At 39.7% G+C, this 14,874-nt stretch overlaps 1 protein-coding gene across 8 annotated transcripts in view; it reads right to left on the bottom strand.

The window, feature by feature from the left end:
* HECW2 (HECT, C2 and WW domain containing E3 ubiquitin protein ligase 2) overlaps nt 1–14,874 on the bottom strand; it is a 433,106-nt gene that overhangs the window by 134,542 nt on the left and 283,690 nt on the right. For all 8 annotated transcript variants that reach the window (XM_086348453.1, XM_086348470.1, XM_086348425.1 and 5 more), the window contains 2 exons: nt 14,516–14,610; nt 9,282–9,357 (listed from right to left, as the gene is read on the bottom strand). In XM_086348453.1, coding sequence (XP_086204579.1) covers nt 9,282–9,357; nt 14,516–14,610 — 171 coding nt within the window. The remainder of the gene's footprint in view (nt 1–9,281; nt 9,358–14,515; nt 14,611–14,874) is intronic.

The following is a 14,874-nucleotide window of genomic DNA, read 5'->3' as shown; positions in this document are numbered from 1 at the left end:
CTCAAACTCACGTCCATCGAGTCGGTGATGCCATCCAGCCATCTCATCCTCTGTTGTCCCCTTTTCCTCCTGCCTCTAATCCCTCCCAGCATCAGAGTCTTTTCCAATGAGTCAACTCTTCGCATGAGGTGGCCAAAGTACTGGAGTTTCAGCTTTAGCATCATTCCTTCCAAAGAACACTTGATTCTAATTTTGATTAGAATTAGTACCATTTTGATTCTAATGTGTGCATCTTCACCACCTTTTTCTATGTAGCTTGGCAACAGCACTTCACACAATGTCTTAAGAGAAATCCTTAGTAAATACTGTATTTAAAAAGAAAACCAATATGTCCTTTCATGAGATAAAAGTGAATCTTCTACATAAATACATGAAATGTAGAGACTTAAGTTTAATTGGGGATGAAACTTCAGAGCACACATTCAGCTGTACCATATGTAAAATGCCATATATATTCTACAAATGAATGTTAGATGAAAAAGAGAGACCAGCAATATTTCTAAAATTTGATTGCTATTACATTAAATAACTGTGAGTTTATTTTTTCAGTAGTCTGTTAAGTAACTTAAATATTTGTTAAAAGTCCCATAACTCATCTTAGATTCACCACTTGTTACTTCACACAATATGAGCTGCTAAAATTTCTGGCTAACATCTGGTTAGTGAAGAGACTAACACTTTTTAAAATGGTCAAGCTACAGGATGCAAAAATGTCAGGAAATAAAGCTGGCTTCACAGGATCCCCAATGCCTTTCTGAGAATATCAGTTAGGATAAGGTTGGCTTGAGAGCTAAGTGTTCTTCAAAGCTTCTGGAGAATAGACAGTTTCTAGGTAACTTTATTGGAGAAGGCAATGGCACCCCACTCCAGTACTCTTGCCTGGAAAATCCCATGGATGGAGGAGCCTGGTGGGCTGCAGTCCATGGGGTTGCCAAGAGTCGGACACGACTGAGCGACTTCACTTTCACTTTTCACTTTCATGCATTGGAGAAGGAAATGGCAACCCACTCCAGTGTTCTTGCCTGGAGAATCCCAGGGATGGGGGAGCCTGGTGGGCTGTCGTCTATGGGGTCGCACAGAGTCGGACACGACTGAAGCGACTTAGCAGCAGCAGCAGCAGGTAACTTTATACAGTTATGAACAGTGTAGGGAAGTCCTGACCACTGATTCAGAAAAAGAATTCTGTGGACAGGCTCTGAACCCTCAAAGACCTTGTGTGGGTGTGCTAAGTTGCTTCAGTGGCATCTGATGCTTTGCAATCCTATGGACTGTGGCCTGCTGGATTCCTATTTCCATGGGATTCTCCAGGCAAGAATTCTGGAGTGGGTTGCCATGCCCTCCTCCAGAGGATTTTCCCAGCCCAGGGATCAAACCCAAATCTCCTGCATTTCAGGTAAATTCTTCACCATTTGAGCTACCCAGGAAGCCCCCCGGGTATGTCTACTGCATTGATAGGTGGGTTCTTGACCACTGAGCCGCCTAGGAAGCCCCTCAAAGACCTCTGAATGACCTGAATCAGCTGGGGAAGAGACCCGGTAGAGTAACTTCACATTTTTTAAAGGATCACCAGGGTCATCCTACTCAAGTCCACATTCCTGAAACACAAAGTCTTTCTCAGAAGGACAGACTTGGCCTGGGGTTGCCCATAGCATCATATTCTCTAAGGAGTGCTCCCTGGAAGAAGTTCACCAATGGCCAAAAAAAAAACTTGCGGCCTAGATAACATGTGATGAAAACAGACCAGGACTGTTTAATGTCTCATAACTGGCAGCAGAGGGAAGCAGTCTAACACGTCAGAAAAGATTGAAAAACTCAACCAAGAGGACCTTATTTTTGGAAGATAGTAAGATCTTTGATCTAAAAGCCCATGGGAGAAGGGAAAGATTGAGCAAAGAACTAGATAGGCACTTCAGAGAAGCTGCTGTAATCTCATTAGCCTCATGGATCCCATCTCTGGCAAGTCCTACTATGGAATCATTATTAATACAGTGCTTATATTTTACTGTCAATTTAATAATGCTACATGTTTTCACTTGGTTTTATTTGGTAATTTTGAGAAAAAATACAATTTGAATATTTTCTTATCCTTATTGTTGGGCTTGCTTCAGACTCAAAGACAAAGGAATGATATTCTTTATCTGTAGAGTTCAATTATTTGTGTCCCTATTTATTCACAGATAATCAAGAGCAGAATATTTGCAGAAAGATATTCTACAGAGCTTAAATGCTCTCCATAGACAGTCATCCACTGTCAATATGCTACACCAGATGAATTATTTAGAATTACCATCAGAAATTGGCTTTCATCTTCTATACTTTTTAGACATTTCTGTATATCATCTGCAAATACTTGATCACATGGTAGGAAATAAAACAGATTTTAGATAGCCAGCCTCTATGTGTACTGTGGTGGATGTTGGAAAAAGTTGTATATAAAGAAAAAGCATCTGGTTATGCCCCAAAGCTTATTTCTGCTTTTCAGGAAAATGTCTTGGGATTTTTAGTTCTCATCTGGTCATTCTCAAATGGTGGGTTAATTAACATCCCCTCTGCGGTCAAAATCAATATGTGTGTGTCATGTTCACAAAAATATTGATCACTTGAAAGCTTAGAGCAATTATTCTAAAATAAGAAAACTGTGGTATGGGTATACTAAGTTTTCTGGGCCATGGAGGTTTGGGAAGCTGTTCCTTATCTGTAAAAGAAGGATTCATTTTTGTTCCTGCAACCCACCTGCACCCCTCCCCTAGAACCCTTAAGCACAGGTAGCCAACTAAAATATATTCAAAAGAAAGATAAGGGGTTGAGGAGTTTATCACAGGCTGTGGTATACTTAGATTTTTTAAAACCCTGAGGGTTCCAGTGAAAATATATCTACTGGTCAAATTTGAACTATTTATAGCTTCTGAGATTTGCCAGAGAACCAAACTAAAAAGGTAGTCATGGTAAGTAACTTCATATGGGGAGGAAAAGGAACATGCTAGATCAGAAATGGATACTACAATGGCCTTGGGCCAGAAATGAGCTAACACATGAGCTACCATCATACATGATAATCATGCATCCATGGATGCGTGTTTTCAAGATCAGCCTCCTAACTTTCACTATTAAAAATGTCAATTTTCGTGAATAACATTTTCTGCAGTGAACAAAAAGTGAATCTACTGATAATTTAAATTTCAGAAGTACTACACCAATGGGAAAAAAATGAAAACAGACATGGTGACAGACATCTATTAGAATTTATCTTACATGTGCTGCAGTACAGTTGTCTGTTTCAAAAGTCCATTTCAAATATTGATTTCCTTAGAGTAATCAATCAGTAGTCATGTATGGATGTGAGAGTTGGACTATAAAGAAAGCTGCTGCTGCTGCTGCATGCCGAAGAATTGATGCTTTTGAACTGTGGTGTTGGAGAAAACGCTTGAGAGTCCCTTGTACTGCAAGATCAAACCAGTCCATCCTAAAGGAAATCAGTCCTGACTATTCATTGGAAGGAATGATGCTGAAACTGAAACTCCAATACTTTGGCTACCTGAAGAACTAACTCATTTGAAAAGACCCTGATGCTGAGAAAGATTGAAGGCTGGAGGAGAAGGGGATGCCAGAGGATGAGATGGTTGGATGGCATCACCAACTCGATGGACATGAGTTTGGGTAAGCTCCAGGAGTTGGTGATGGACAGGGAAGCCTGGTGTGCTGCAATCCATGGGGTCACAAAGAGTTGGACATGACTAAACGACTGAACTGAACTGAGAGTACGCTTCAGCTTTGTTGTTGTTGCAGTTGCTAAGTTGTGTCCTACTCTTTGCAAACCCATGCACTGCAGCACGCCAGGCTCCCCTTCCTCCACTATCTTCTGGAGTTTGCTCAAATTCATGTCCACTGAATCAGTGATGCTATATAACCATCTCATCCTCTGCCACACAATTCTCCTTTTGCATTCAGTCTTTCCAGCATCAAGGTCTTTTCAGCTGTCAGCATCAGGTGGCCAAAGTATTGGAGCTTCAGCTTCAGCAACAGTCCTTCCAATGAATACTAAATGTTGATCTCCTTTAGGATTGACTGGTTTGATTTTGCAGTCCAGAGGAAACTCAGGAGTCTTCTCTACCAACACAATTCAAAAGCATTAATTTTTTGGTGCTCAGTCCTCTTAATGGTCCAACTTTCACATGATGACAGGAAAAACCATAGCTTTAACTATACAGACTTTTGTCAGCAAATTGACATCCCTGCTTTTTAGTATGTCAGTTATAACTTTCCTTCCAAGGAGCAAGCATCTTTTAATTTAATGGCTACAGTCACAGTCTACAGTCATTTTGGTGATCAAGACAATAAAATCCATCACTGCTTCCACTTTACCCCCATCTATTTGACATGAAGTGATGGGACTAGGGATAGGATTGTCTTCACGACCCAGATAATCACGATGGTGTGATCACTCACCTACAGCCAGACACCCTGGAATGCAAAGTCAACCGGGCTTTAGGAAGCATCACTACGAACAAAGCTAGTGGAGGTGATGGAATTTCAGTTGAGTTATTTCAAATCCTAAATGATGATGCTGTTAAAGTGCTGCACTCAATATGTCAGCAAATTTGGAAAACACAGCAGCGGCCACAGGACTGGAAAAGGTCAGGTTTCATTTCAATCCCAAAGAAAGTCAATGATAAAGAATGCTCAAACTACCATACAATTGCACTTATCTCACATGCTAGCAAAGTCACGCTCAAAATTCTCCAAGGTGGGCTTCAACAGTACATAAACGGTGAACTTCCAGATGTTCAAGATGGAATTAGAAAAGGCAGAGGAACCAGATATCAAATCGCCAACATCCACTGGATCATTGAAAAAGCAAGGAAGCTGCAGAAAAACATCTAGCTCTGCTTTATTGACTATGCCAAAGCCTTTGACTGTGTGGATCACAACAAACTGTGGAAAATTCTTCAAGAGATGGGAATGCCAGACCACCTGATCTGTCTCCTGAGAAATCTGTATGCAGGTCAAGAAGCAACAGTTAGAACCAGACATGGAACAACAGACTGTTTTCAAATCGGGAAAGGAGGATGTCAAGGCTATTTATTGTCATTCTGCTTATTTAACTTATATGCAGAGTACATCCTGAGAAATGCTGGACTGGATGAAGCACAAGCTGGAATCAAGATTGCCAGGAGAAATATCAATAACCTCAGATATGCAGATGACACCACCCTTCTGGCAGAAAGTGAAGAAGAACTAAAGAGCCTCTTGATGAAAGTAAAAGAGGACAGTGAAAAAGTTGGCTTAAAGCTCAGCATTCAGAAAACTAAGATCATGGCACCCGGTCCCATCACTTGATGGCAAATAGATGGGGAAACAGTGGAAACAGTGGCAGACTTTATTTTTTTGGGCTCCAAAATCACTGCCAATGATGACTGCAGCCAAGAAATTAAAAGACGCTTGCTCCTTGGAAGAAAAGTTATGACCAACCTAGACAGCATATTAGAAAGCAGAGACATTACTTTGCCAACAAGGGTCCATCTAGTCAAAGCTATGGTTTTTCCAGTAGTCATGTATGGATGTGAGAGTTGGACTATGAAGAAAGCTGAGACCCGAAGAATTGATGCTTGTGAACTATGGTGTTGGAGAAGACTCTTGAGAGTCCCTTGGACTGCAAGGAGATCCAACCAGTCCATCCTAAAGGAAATCAGTCCTGAATATTCATTGGAAGGACTGATGCTGAAGCTGAAACTCCAATATTTTGGCAACTGATGTGAAGAACTTACTCAGTTGAAAAGACCCTGATGCTGGGAAAGACTGAAGGCAGGAAGAGAAGGGGATGACAAAGGATGAGACAGTTGGAGATGGCATCACTGCCTCAGTGGACATGAGTTTGAGTAAACTTCAGGAGTTGGTGATGGGAGGCCTGGCATGCAGCAGTTCATGGGGCCGCAAAGAGTCGGACACAACTGAGCGACTGAAATGAACTGATGGGACTAGATGCCATGATCGTAGTTTTTTGAGTGCTGAGTTTCAACCCAGCTTTTTCCTCTCTCCTCTTTTACCCTCTTTCATCAAAAGGTTCTTCAGTTTTTCTTCACGTCCTGCCATAAGAATGGTATTATATGCATATTTGAGGATGTTCATATTTCTCCCAGAAATCTGAGTTCCAGCTTGTGAGTCATCCAGCTCGGTATTTTGAATTATGTACTCTGAATATAAGTTAAATAAGCAGGGTGACAATATATAGCTGTGTCATACTCCTTCCCCGATTTTGAACCAGTCCATTTTTCTATGTCCAGTTTTAACTGTTGCTTCTTTACCTGCATACAGGTTTCCTAGGAGATGGGTAAGGTGGTCTGGTATTCCCATCTATTTAAGAATTTTCCACAGTTTCTTGTGATCCACATAGTCAAAGGCTTTAGCATAGTCAGTGAAGCAGAAATAGATGTTTTTCTAGAACTCCCTTGCTTTCTCCATGATCCAATGAATGTTGGCAAGTTGAACTCTGGTTCCTCCGTCTTTTTGAAACCCAGGTTGTACATCTGGTTCATGCATTGCTGAAGCCTAGCTTGAAGGATTTTGAGCAGAACCTTGCTAGCATGTGAAATGAGTGCAATTGTATGCTACTTCATACATTCTTTGGCATGCCCTTCTTTGGGACTGGAATGAAAACTTTTCCAGTCCTGTGGCCACTGCTGAATTTTCCAAATTTGTTCACATACTGAGTGCAGGATTTTAACAACATCATCTTTCAGGATTTGAAATAGCTCAACTGGAATTCCATCATCTCCAATAGCTTTGTTTGCAGTAATGTTTCCTAAGGCCCATTTGACTTCACACTCCAGGACATCCAGCTTTAGGTGAGTGCCCACACTATCATGGTTATCTGGGTCATTAGGACCTTTCTTGTATAGTTCATTTGTGTATTCTTGTAACCTCTTCTTCATCTCTTCCGCCTCTGTTAGGTGCTTGCTGTTTCTGTCCTTTATTGTGCCCATCTTTGCATGAAATGTCCCCTTGGTACTTCAATCTTCTTGAAGAGATCACTAGTCCTTCCCATTCTGCGGTTTTCCTTTATTTATTTGCATTGTTCATTTAAGAAGGCCTTCATGTCTCTCTTTGATATTCTCTGGATCTCTGCATTCAGTTGGGTGTATTTTTACCTTTCTCCCTTGCCTTTTGTTCTTCTTCTTTCCTCAGCTATTTGTAAAGTCTGCTTAGACAACCACTTTGTCTTACTGCATTTCTTTTTCTTCGAGATGGTTTTGGTCACTGCCACCCGTACAATGTCACACACACGCATCCGTGGTTTTCTGGGCACTTTATTTACTGAATCTAATCCCTTGAATCTGTTTGTCACCTCCACTGTATAATAAGGGATTTGATCTAGGTCATACCTGAGTAGCCTAGTGGTTTTCCCTACTTTCTGCAATTTAAGCCTGAATTTTGCAATAAGGAGCTTAAGATCAGAGGCATAGTCAGCTCCAGGTCTTGTTTTTGCTGACTGCATAGAGCTTCTCCAACTTCAGCTGCAAAGAACATAAATATCTCATTTTGGTATTGACCATCTGGTGATATCCATGTATAGAGTTGTCTCCTGGGTGATTGGAAAAGGGTGTTTGTTATGATCAGCATGTTTTATTGACAAAACTCTGTTAGCCTTTGCCCTGGTTCATTTTGTACTCCAAGCCCAAACTTGCCTGTTTTCCAGATATCTCATAACTTTTGCATTCCAATCCCCTATGATGAAAAGGACATCTTTCTTGGGTGTTAGTTCTAGAAGGTCTTGTAGATCTTCATAGAATTGGTCAACTTCAACTTTTTTGGCATTAGTGGTTGGGGTACAGACTTGAATTACTGTGATGTTGAATATTTTGACTTGGAAACGAACTGAGATCATGCTGTTGTTCTTGAAGTTGCACCCAAGTACTGCATTTTGAACTCTTTTGTTGACCATAAGGGTTACTCCATTTCTTCTAAGGGATTCTTGCCCACAGTAGTAGATATAATGGTCATCTGAATTAAATTTGCCTGTTCCCATCCACTTTAGTTCACCGATTCCTAAGATGTTGATGTTCACTCTTGCCATCTCTTGCCTGACTATGCCTGATTTACCTGGATTCATGGATCTAACATTCCAGCTTCCTGTGCAATATTGTTCTTTACAGCATCAGACTTTACTTTCACTACCAGACATATCCCCAACTGAGCACCATTTCTGCTTTGTCCCCAGCCACTTCATTCTTTATTGAGCTCTTAGTACTTGCCATCCGCTCTTCTCCAGTAGCATATTGGACATCTTCCAACCTGGGGGCAGGGGGACTCATCTTCCAGTGTTGTATTTTTTTGTCTTTTCATTCAGTCCATGGAGTTCTCACGGCAAGAATACTGGAGTAAGTTGCAGTTTCCCCTTCCAGTGGACCACATTTTGTCAAAGCTCTTCACTATGACCCATACATCTTTGGTGGCCCTGCACAGCATGGCTCATAGCTTCATTTCACAAGCCCTTTTGCCACAAGGCTGTGATCCGTGAAGGGGATTCTTGGCCTTTTAAAACTGCCAATCAACTTTTTTTTTAAATCATTGGCTTTCAAACATCTTTTGACAGTGACACCTGCATGAAATCCATTATACTGAAACTCATTTTACACATATACATGCGTGTATATTTTATGTGTGAAGATTTTCAGTTTGTAGAAACTGGTGTCCTATGAAATACATTTCCCTTTGGTGTTTAAACTCTAATTTTTTCTATTCTTTTTTTAATTGCTAGTTTCAACTGAATTAATCTTATAAACCACAAATGAATTCCAACTCACAAGCTGAAAAGCAGTGCTTTAGTTGTATGATAAATATACAACAATCAGAATATTTTACTAACCAGAAAATAAACAACAAAATATTGTCTTCTCCATTTTCCAATATTTATATGTATTTCTCCATAGAAATAGGAGTATCTCTTGGGTTTTTTTTATCCCTTGTCTCTATTTTTTTCCTTTCTCTAAATGAGGTAAACACAAATTGTTTTATCAAAGCTCTACAGTGGGATTAGCACATATTGCATTACAGTTTTTCTTAAGTAACAGTCTTTTTATCACCAGAAAACTTCCTAGAAGAAATAATTTCTGAGTATATACCAATAATTTAATTTTACCTTGGTAAGAAATATGCTTGAATTTCCAGAAATATTAAAAAAATACTTTGCATATCATATTTAAGAGTCTACAGAAAGAAACAACTGTTTCTAAGTTTGAATTGCACACTTTCACACTGGACATAGTGTTTAAAGATATCCTTACCTGACAAAGTAAAGCTAACAAGCTTCCGAGAATGCTGATTTCCTGAAGCCCCTCCTTCCATGCCTTCTGCCCCCATCTGCAGAGAAAAAAACACATATCTGAAGTTTCAGTGGAATATAATACCTTCCTAGGGAACCACATATGTTTGCAAATATGATTATTTTTGTATCAAACATGTATTGTAGTACATGACTTCATTTGCTACAAAACTTGGAATCGACACACAAAAGCAAATTCTCAAAAGATGAAAGAAGAGATCATACCTAAATTTAATCTTTACCCAAAATGTAACCAACATGAACTTTTAAATTCCCTGGAATAGGAATCAACCTACTTTATGTCTTTTTATTTCTTTGATAAGAATATAGTTGATATGTAGTAAATGTACTTATATTGCTATTATAGTGTTAAAACATGCCCTTAAGTTAAAAATCAAACATCAAATTTCTTCCAATGAGGAAAACCTAGACTAAACTAAACAGGTGATTTATATCAAATTCATTCATGTATAGGTAGAATTATCTCCTCCTGCTAAATATTTCTGAGTGACCATGTGGATGTCCCATCGCCCTCATAGGCTATTTTATTATGCTACTGGCATATGACACATGCCATTACAATTAGCAACAATAAGAACTTGCAATCCTATTGTATTATTATCGCAGTGTAAAGCTTTTCCTAAAAGCTTCTGAGTAAGTTACATCTCACTCATTTATAGACCATGGAGCAGATTTAAGTCTTTCTCTCAATTCATATAATTAGTGCTCAACTTGTGGTTTAAAAAAAAAAGGAAAAAATTTTTAGGAAAAAAAGTTTTTGTGGTTCTTTAAAACAGAAGTCTGCAATACTGTAAGAAACAGAACTGAAGGCAGAATATATTTTGAATAGTTAAGAAATAGAAACCACATTTTATTTCTGAAGATTAAATTAAACCCTTCCATCTTATGTTTGTGGCACTCCCCACCTCCTTTAAAAATCATACATTACCAAGAAATAAAACTTTCACTAATCTAAGCAAAGTTGAGGAACTTGAAACTAAGTTCCATTCAAATAATGAAAAATAGATTTCTACTTTCTTTGTGCTTTATGTACTTAGTCACTCAGTCTTGTCCAACTCCTTGTGATCCCATAGACTGTAGTCCGCCAGGCTCCTCTGTCCATGGGATATCCCAAGCAAGAATACTGGAGTGGGTTGCCATTTCCTTCTCCAAGGGATCTTCCCTACCCAGGGATCAAACCCAGGTCTCCTGCACTACAGGTAGATTCTTTACCATCTGAGCCACCAGGGAAGCTTCAAATATAATTAAAAACTCTCCACTCTGCTAGGTAATTCTAGCCAGTTAGTTTCACCTCTGACTTTCTTTCCCTTTTTTAGGGGGGCTGTGGTGGGTCTTCCTTGTGGCCACAGGCTTCTCCTATTGGGGAGCATAGGCTCTAGAGCTCATGGGCTCAGTAGTTGTGACTCGTGGGATCTTAGTTCCCCAACCAGGGATTGAACCTGCATCCTCTCCATTGGAAGGCAGATTCTCAAACCCTGGACCACCTGGGAAGTCCCTCATGACTACTTTCTGTATCTTAGTCAAGACTATCCTGTATGACACTTAACTACTTCCTGATTGCTTCACATGTCATTTGTAATAGACTAGAGTACCATCCAGACATCTTTCCTTCGTTTCATCCAATTGCAAATAGTCTTGAAAGAAGTAACTGAGAAACTCTACAGGGAAGGAAATGAGCTGCTATCCTAATCACATGGTCTCCTTTATCACATACCCTTTTGCAATGAATCAAGATTTTTTTTAAAAAATTGTGTCTTCTCTGTCATGTGTACTTTGACGTCATTTTCATTCATCAGAGTACAGTGATGTGTGTCGCTTGGAACAGGAAATCCTTGACTTCAGGAACAGATAAAAGCGACCATCACTCACTACCATGCATTGTTTCAATAGAATTAACAGTGTTGCTTATGAGCTTTCCTGGATTAAATCTATGAAGGGAGTTTATTTAAAATCCTCTTTCTAAACAGAGTTCAGATGTGTTTATTATTACTGATGTCACTATACCTGGTGGTCAGCTTTGGTCTTTCCTGGCTTTATTGTCATGAATGATAAAGTTGAATTCTCTGAGTATTAGCTCATATGAGCATTCACCAGAGTCCTGATAAATGACACTGTTTGCCTATGAATTATGTGAGAATTATTTCATATTAGCCTTTTACCAGACAGGGAACATATTTAAAAGGAGAATTTGAGGGCATATTCCTTAGTTTCAATAACATCTTACAACATTTTGAGTAGGCTTTGAATGATGAGACTATGAATCTTTTCAGAGTCCCATTGATCTTACTTGGCATGAAAAGACATCATGTTTTCAGAGGGGGCACATCTCCCTGGGCAGTGTGGTCCACTTGAGGGAAGGCCATGATTTGTGAGATTCCTGGCACAGGAGGGACACATGTTGCTGTTCTGTCTCAGTCGTAGTCCGTACTACCTTGTTATTCACCACTTTGTAGTCCAGCAGTGTGGGGACGGTGAAGGCAGGAAAAAGCAGACAGTGATGTTGTCTGGCCAGTTTGGTGCTGTCTTTGCTCTATTTGACTTGACTAGATGGACCTTTGTTGGCAAAGGAATGTCTCTGCTTTTCAATATGCTATCTAGGTTGGTCTATTTAACCTGGGAATGATGAGTCAGATGGGTATAACACAATATAATAAACCATAGATGCTTGCTGAGAGCCAATCAACCCCCCAGTTTTAGCACCACCAAGAATTAAAATGTGGTTTCTACTGCCCAACTATTCTTTGCATCTAATTGTGGAATAATCATACTGAAAGGGGTTTGTGAATATCAATGTTGTCAGTCAATCACAATACCTACACACAGGTCATATACCTAGGTGACCATCATGCTGTCCTAGAAACCCAGTGCTCAGCCCACAATGAAATGCCCATTGGCACAGCCTCTCAATAATGGATACAGACCCAACATCTCAAGCGGGTCAGAAATCTATTGACCATCAATTCCATTAGTCAGTCTTTGAACCAAAATGTTCTATTATGATTGTGAGTGTTGTATCTGTGAAGCTTTTAAGCTGGTCTAAAATCTGTCTGAACCAAATTAATTATCTCCAACTGTCTACAGGCTTTGACAGAATAATCTCAATGCAAAATCAATGAAATGAGATCAATGCTCACCAGGCTGTAAGCTCCCCCTGCCATCAGTGATATCTGATCATGGAAATTGCTCAAGTCTAAGAAAATCTGAATCCAGAAAGTCATGTTTGGAAGCTATTATTTAATTTCACACACAGTTAAGCTTTCAAAAGTTTTATTATAAACAGCCCCACTTTTCCAGTTGTGTATTTTTTTTAGAATATTAATTATAGCATGTGCCAGTGCTTATTACTATGTGACATGACTACAGATTTTCTAGTCAACAATTGTTATTCTCTCTGTGAACCTTCAAAGTCTTATCTAGTAAATGTGGGTTATTTTTAATGTTCTATACTTTGTTCACTTCAATAGAAACTCAAATATAATTCAAATGTGAGCAGAGTACTTAGATACTGAAATTTTTACACATATTGTTCCCTCTATCTCAAATGTTCTTCCCTCCCCCTCTTCACCTAAGTAACTTCTATTCATCCTTCAGATTGTCCTGTAAACATGCCTTCTTCAGGGAAGCCTTCCAAGATCTTCCTGATCAGGATGAATCTTGCTAGTATATGCTCTCATAGCCTCATTTTACTGTCACTTGTAGTAATTATCACTCAAATAAATACAATTTAACTGATGTGTGTCTCGAGCCCTACCAAACAAGAGAGCTGTGTTTTTGCTTATCGTTTCATTCCTAATGGTGAGTATAAGCCTGATACTTGGAGCCACCCAGTGAATGCCTGTTTGAATGAATTAATGAAAGGGAAAGATTGCTTGATATGGCTTTGGTGGGTCAGACAATTTCAAAATGCCATCTGCAGAAATTACCTTCTGAATTTGAGGGAGTGAACCTGTCCACTTACCTATTTCCAAAAACACATACATCTGTAAATGTGTACACACACATATATAATATTATGAAGATTTTACACTATGGGAATTGATATTTTTCTTCTGAATTTTCATGAACTGATTTTTATTAATGACTTATAAGAACTGCAATGATTTACATATCTCGGACTCTAAGAATCTCCCCAAACTATCTAAGTCCACGTGTGCTCAGTCGCTTCAGTCATGTCCAATTCTTTGTGACCCTATGGACTGTATGTAGCCCGCCAAGCTCCTCTGTCAGTGCGATTCTCTAGGCAAGAATAATGGAATGGGTCGTCATTTCCTCCCCCAGGTGATCTTCCCGACCCAGGGATCAAATCCATGTCTCTTATGTCTCCTATAATGCCAGGCGGGTTCCTTACCACTAGTGCCACCTGGGACAGCTATCTCAATCCAACCATCCATGTACAATGGAATGCATTTTGTGAAACTGTTAGATTCTAAAGTTAGTTGGTGAAGTGAAAAATCACAAAATTGTGAAAAGTAATTCTTAAGAAAGTACCATATTGGAAATGGATATACTCTCCTTCATAAGTCCAACACAATCAGTTTCCTCCAAAGCTAAACTAGATATCTGCTTCCTTAATTGAGGACTGGTAAAGAGGTTGGCTTCTGTTGAGTAGCCATACTGAAAATACGTGTGGTACCTGTAGGCACTAGAGCTCAACTCAGCATCAAGAGGGACTTGGCACTAAGACCTTCCAAAGGAATAGCACATTCACAATCCCCATCTCACACCCTCTTTGTGGTGAAGCTTGCTAAGCTGACTGGCAGGTAGACTCACTCACTATTTAAATTGCTTTTTTTCCCCCCTCTCTTTTACCCACTGAGTTCATGGAAACTAAATTCACATAAGATGCAATGCCACCATTTCCTACCAACCAGCCACCCCAACAAAGTTTAAAAAACTTTCCATGATGGCCACTCACTAATTTCCTTCATGAGAAGGTTCCCTAGAGAGTTGACTATATACAGAATTATTAATCAAGCCATATTTTCCCACTGATTTGTATTATGGAGTTAGTTAAGCCATCCTGTAAGTTATTTCCTTTCCCAAAACGGCGCCCACGCTGTTATGTGTTTCCTTTTTCATTGTTTCCCATAACCTTGCCAGAGCTGCAGAGGCAAAAATAGAAACCGAGGCCTCTGGAACTGTGGCTTGAGGAAGTGGGCATGGAGGGGCACTCACCATCACAGCTGGGTTCTTCACCGTGATGCAAGGGGTCGTGGCTCGCAGGGCTCCACTGATGCCGTGGTAGTATTTGAAACAGATTTTTATCTCGGCTGCAAGTTGATTGGAGAAGAACAATAATTTAAATGCAGAAACAAGTCCTTTGGGCCTCACCTGAGGAAATTCAACAGGCTGCTTCTAGGCAAATCACACTCGGGACTCTGAATGACCCCTCCTTTTCCAGTCAGAGGCAATAGATTATACCAAGTCTTGTTTGATTTTATAGGCTTCTCTGAAAATTTCTAAGAACAGCCCAAACATATTAGAAAAACAGTGCATAAAAACAATATCCCAAATACAGTGTAGAGATAAAAACA

The sequence above is a fragment of the Bos grunniens genome, chromosome 2, assembly GCF_055505025.1.
Source record: "Bos grunniens cultivar Pamir isolate PY7600 chromosome 2, Bosgru_T2T1.0, whole genome shotgun sequence".
NCBI lineage: Eukaryota > Metazoa > Chordata > Mammalia > Artiodactyla > Bovidae > Bos > Bos grunniens.
The sequence above is the reverse complement of the archived record's forward strand: the minus strand, read 5'-3'. Positions and strand labels throughout refer to the sequence as shown.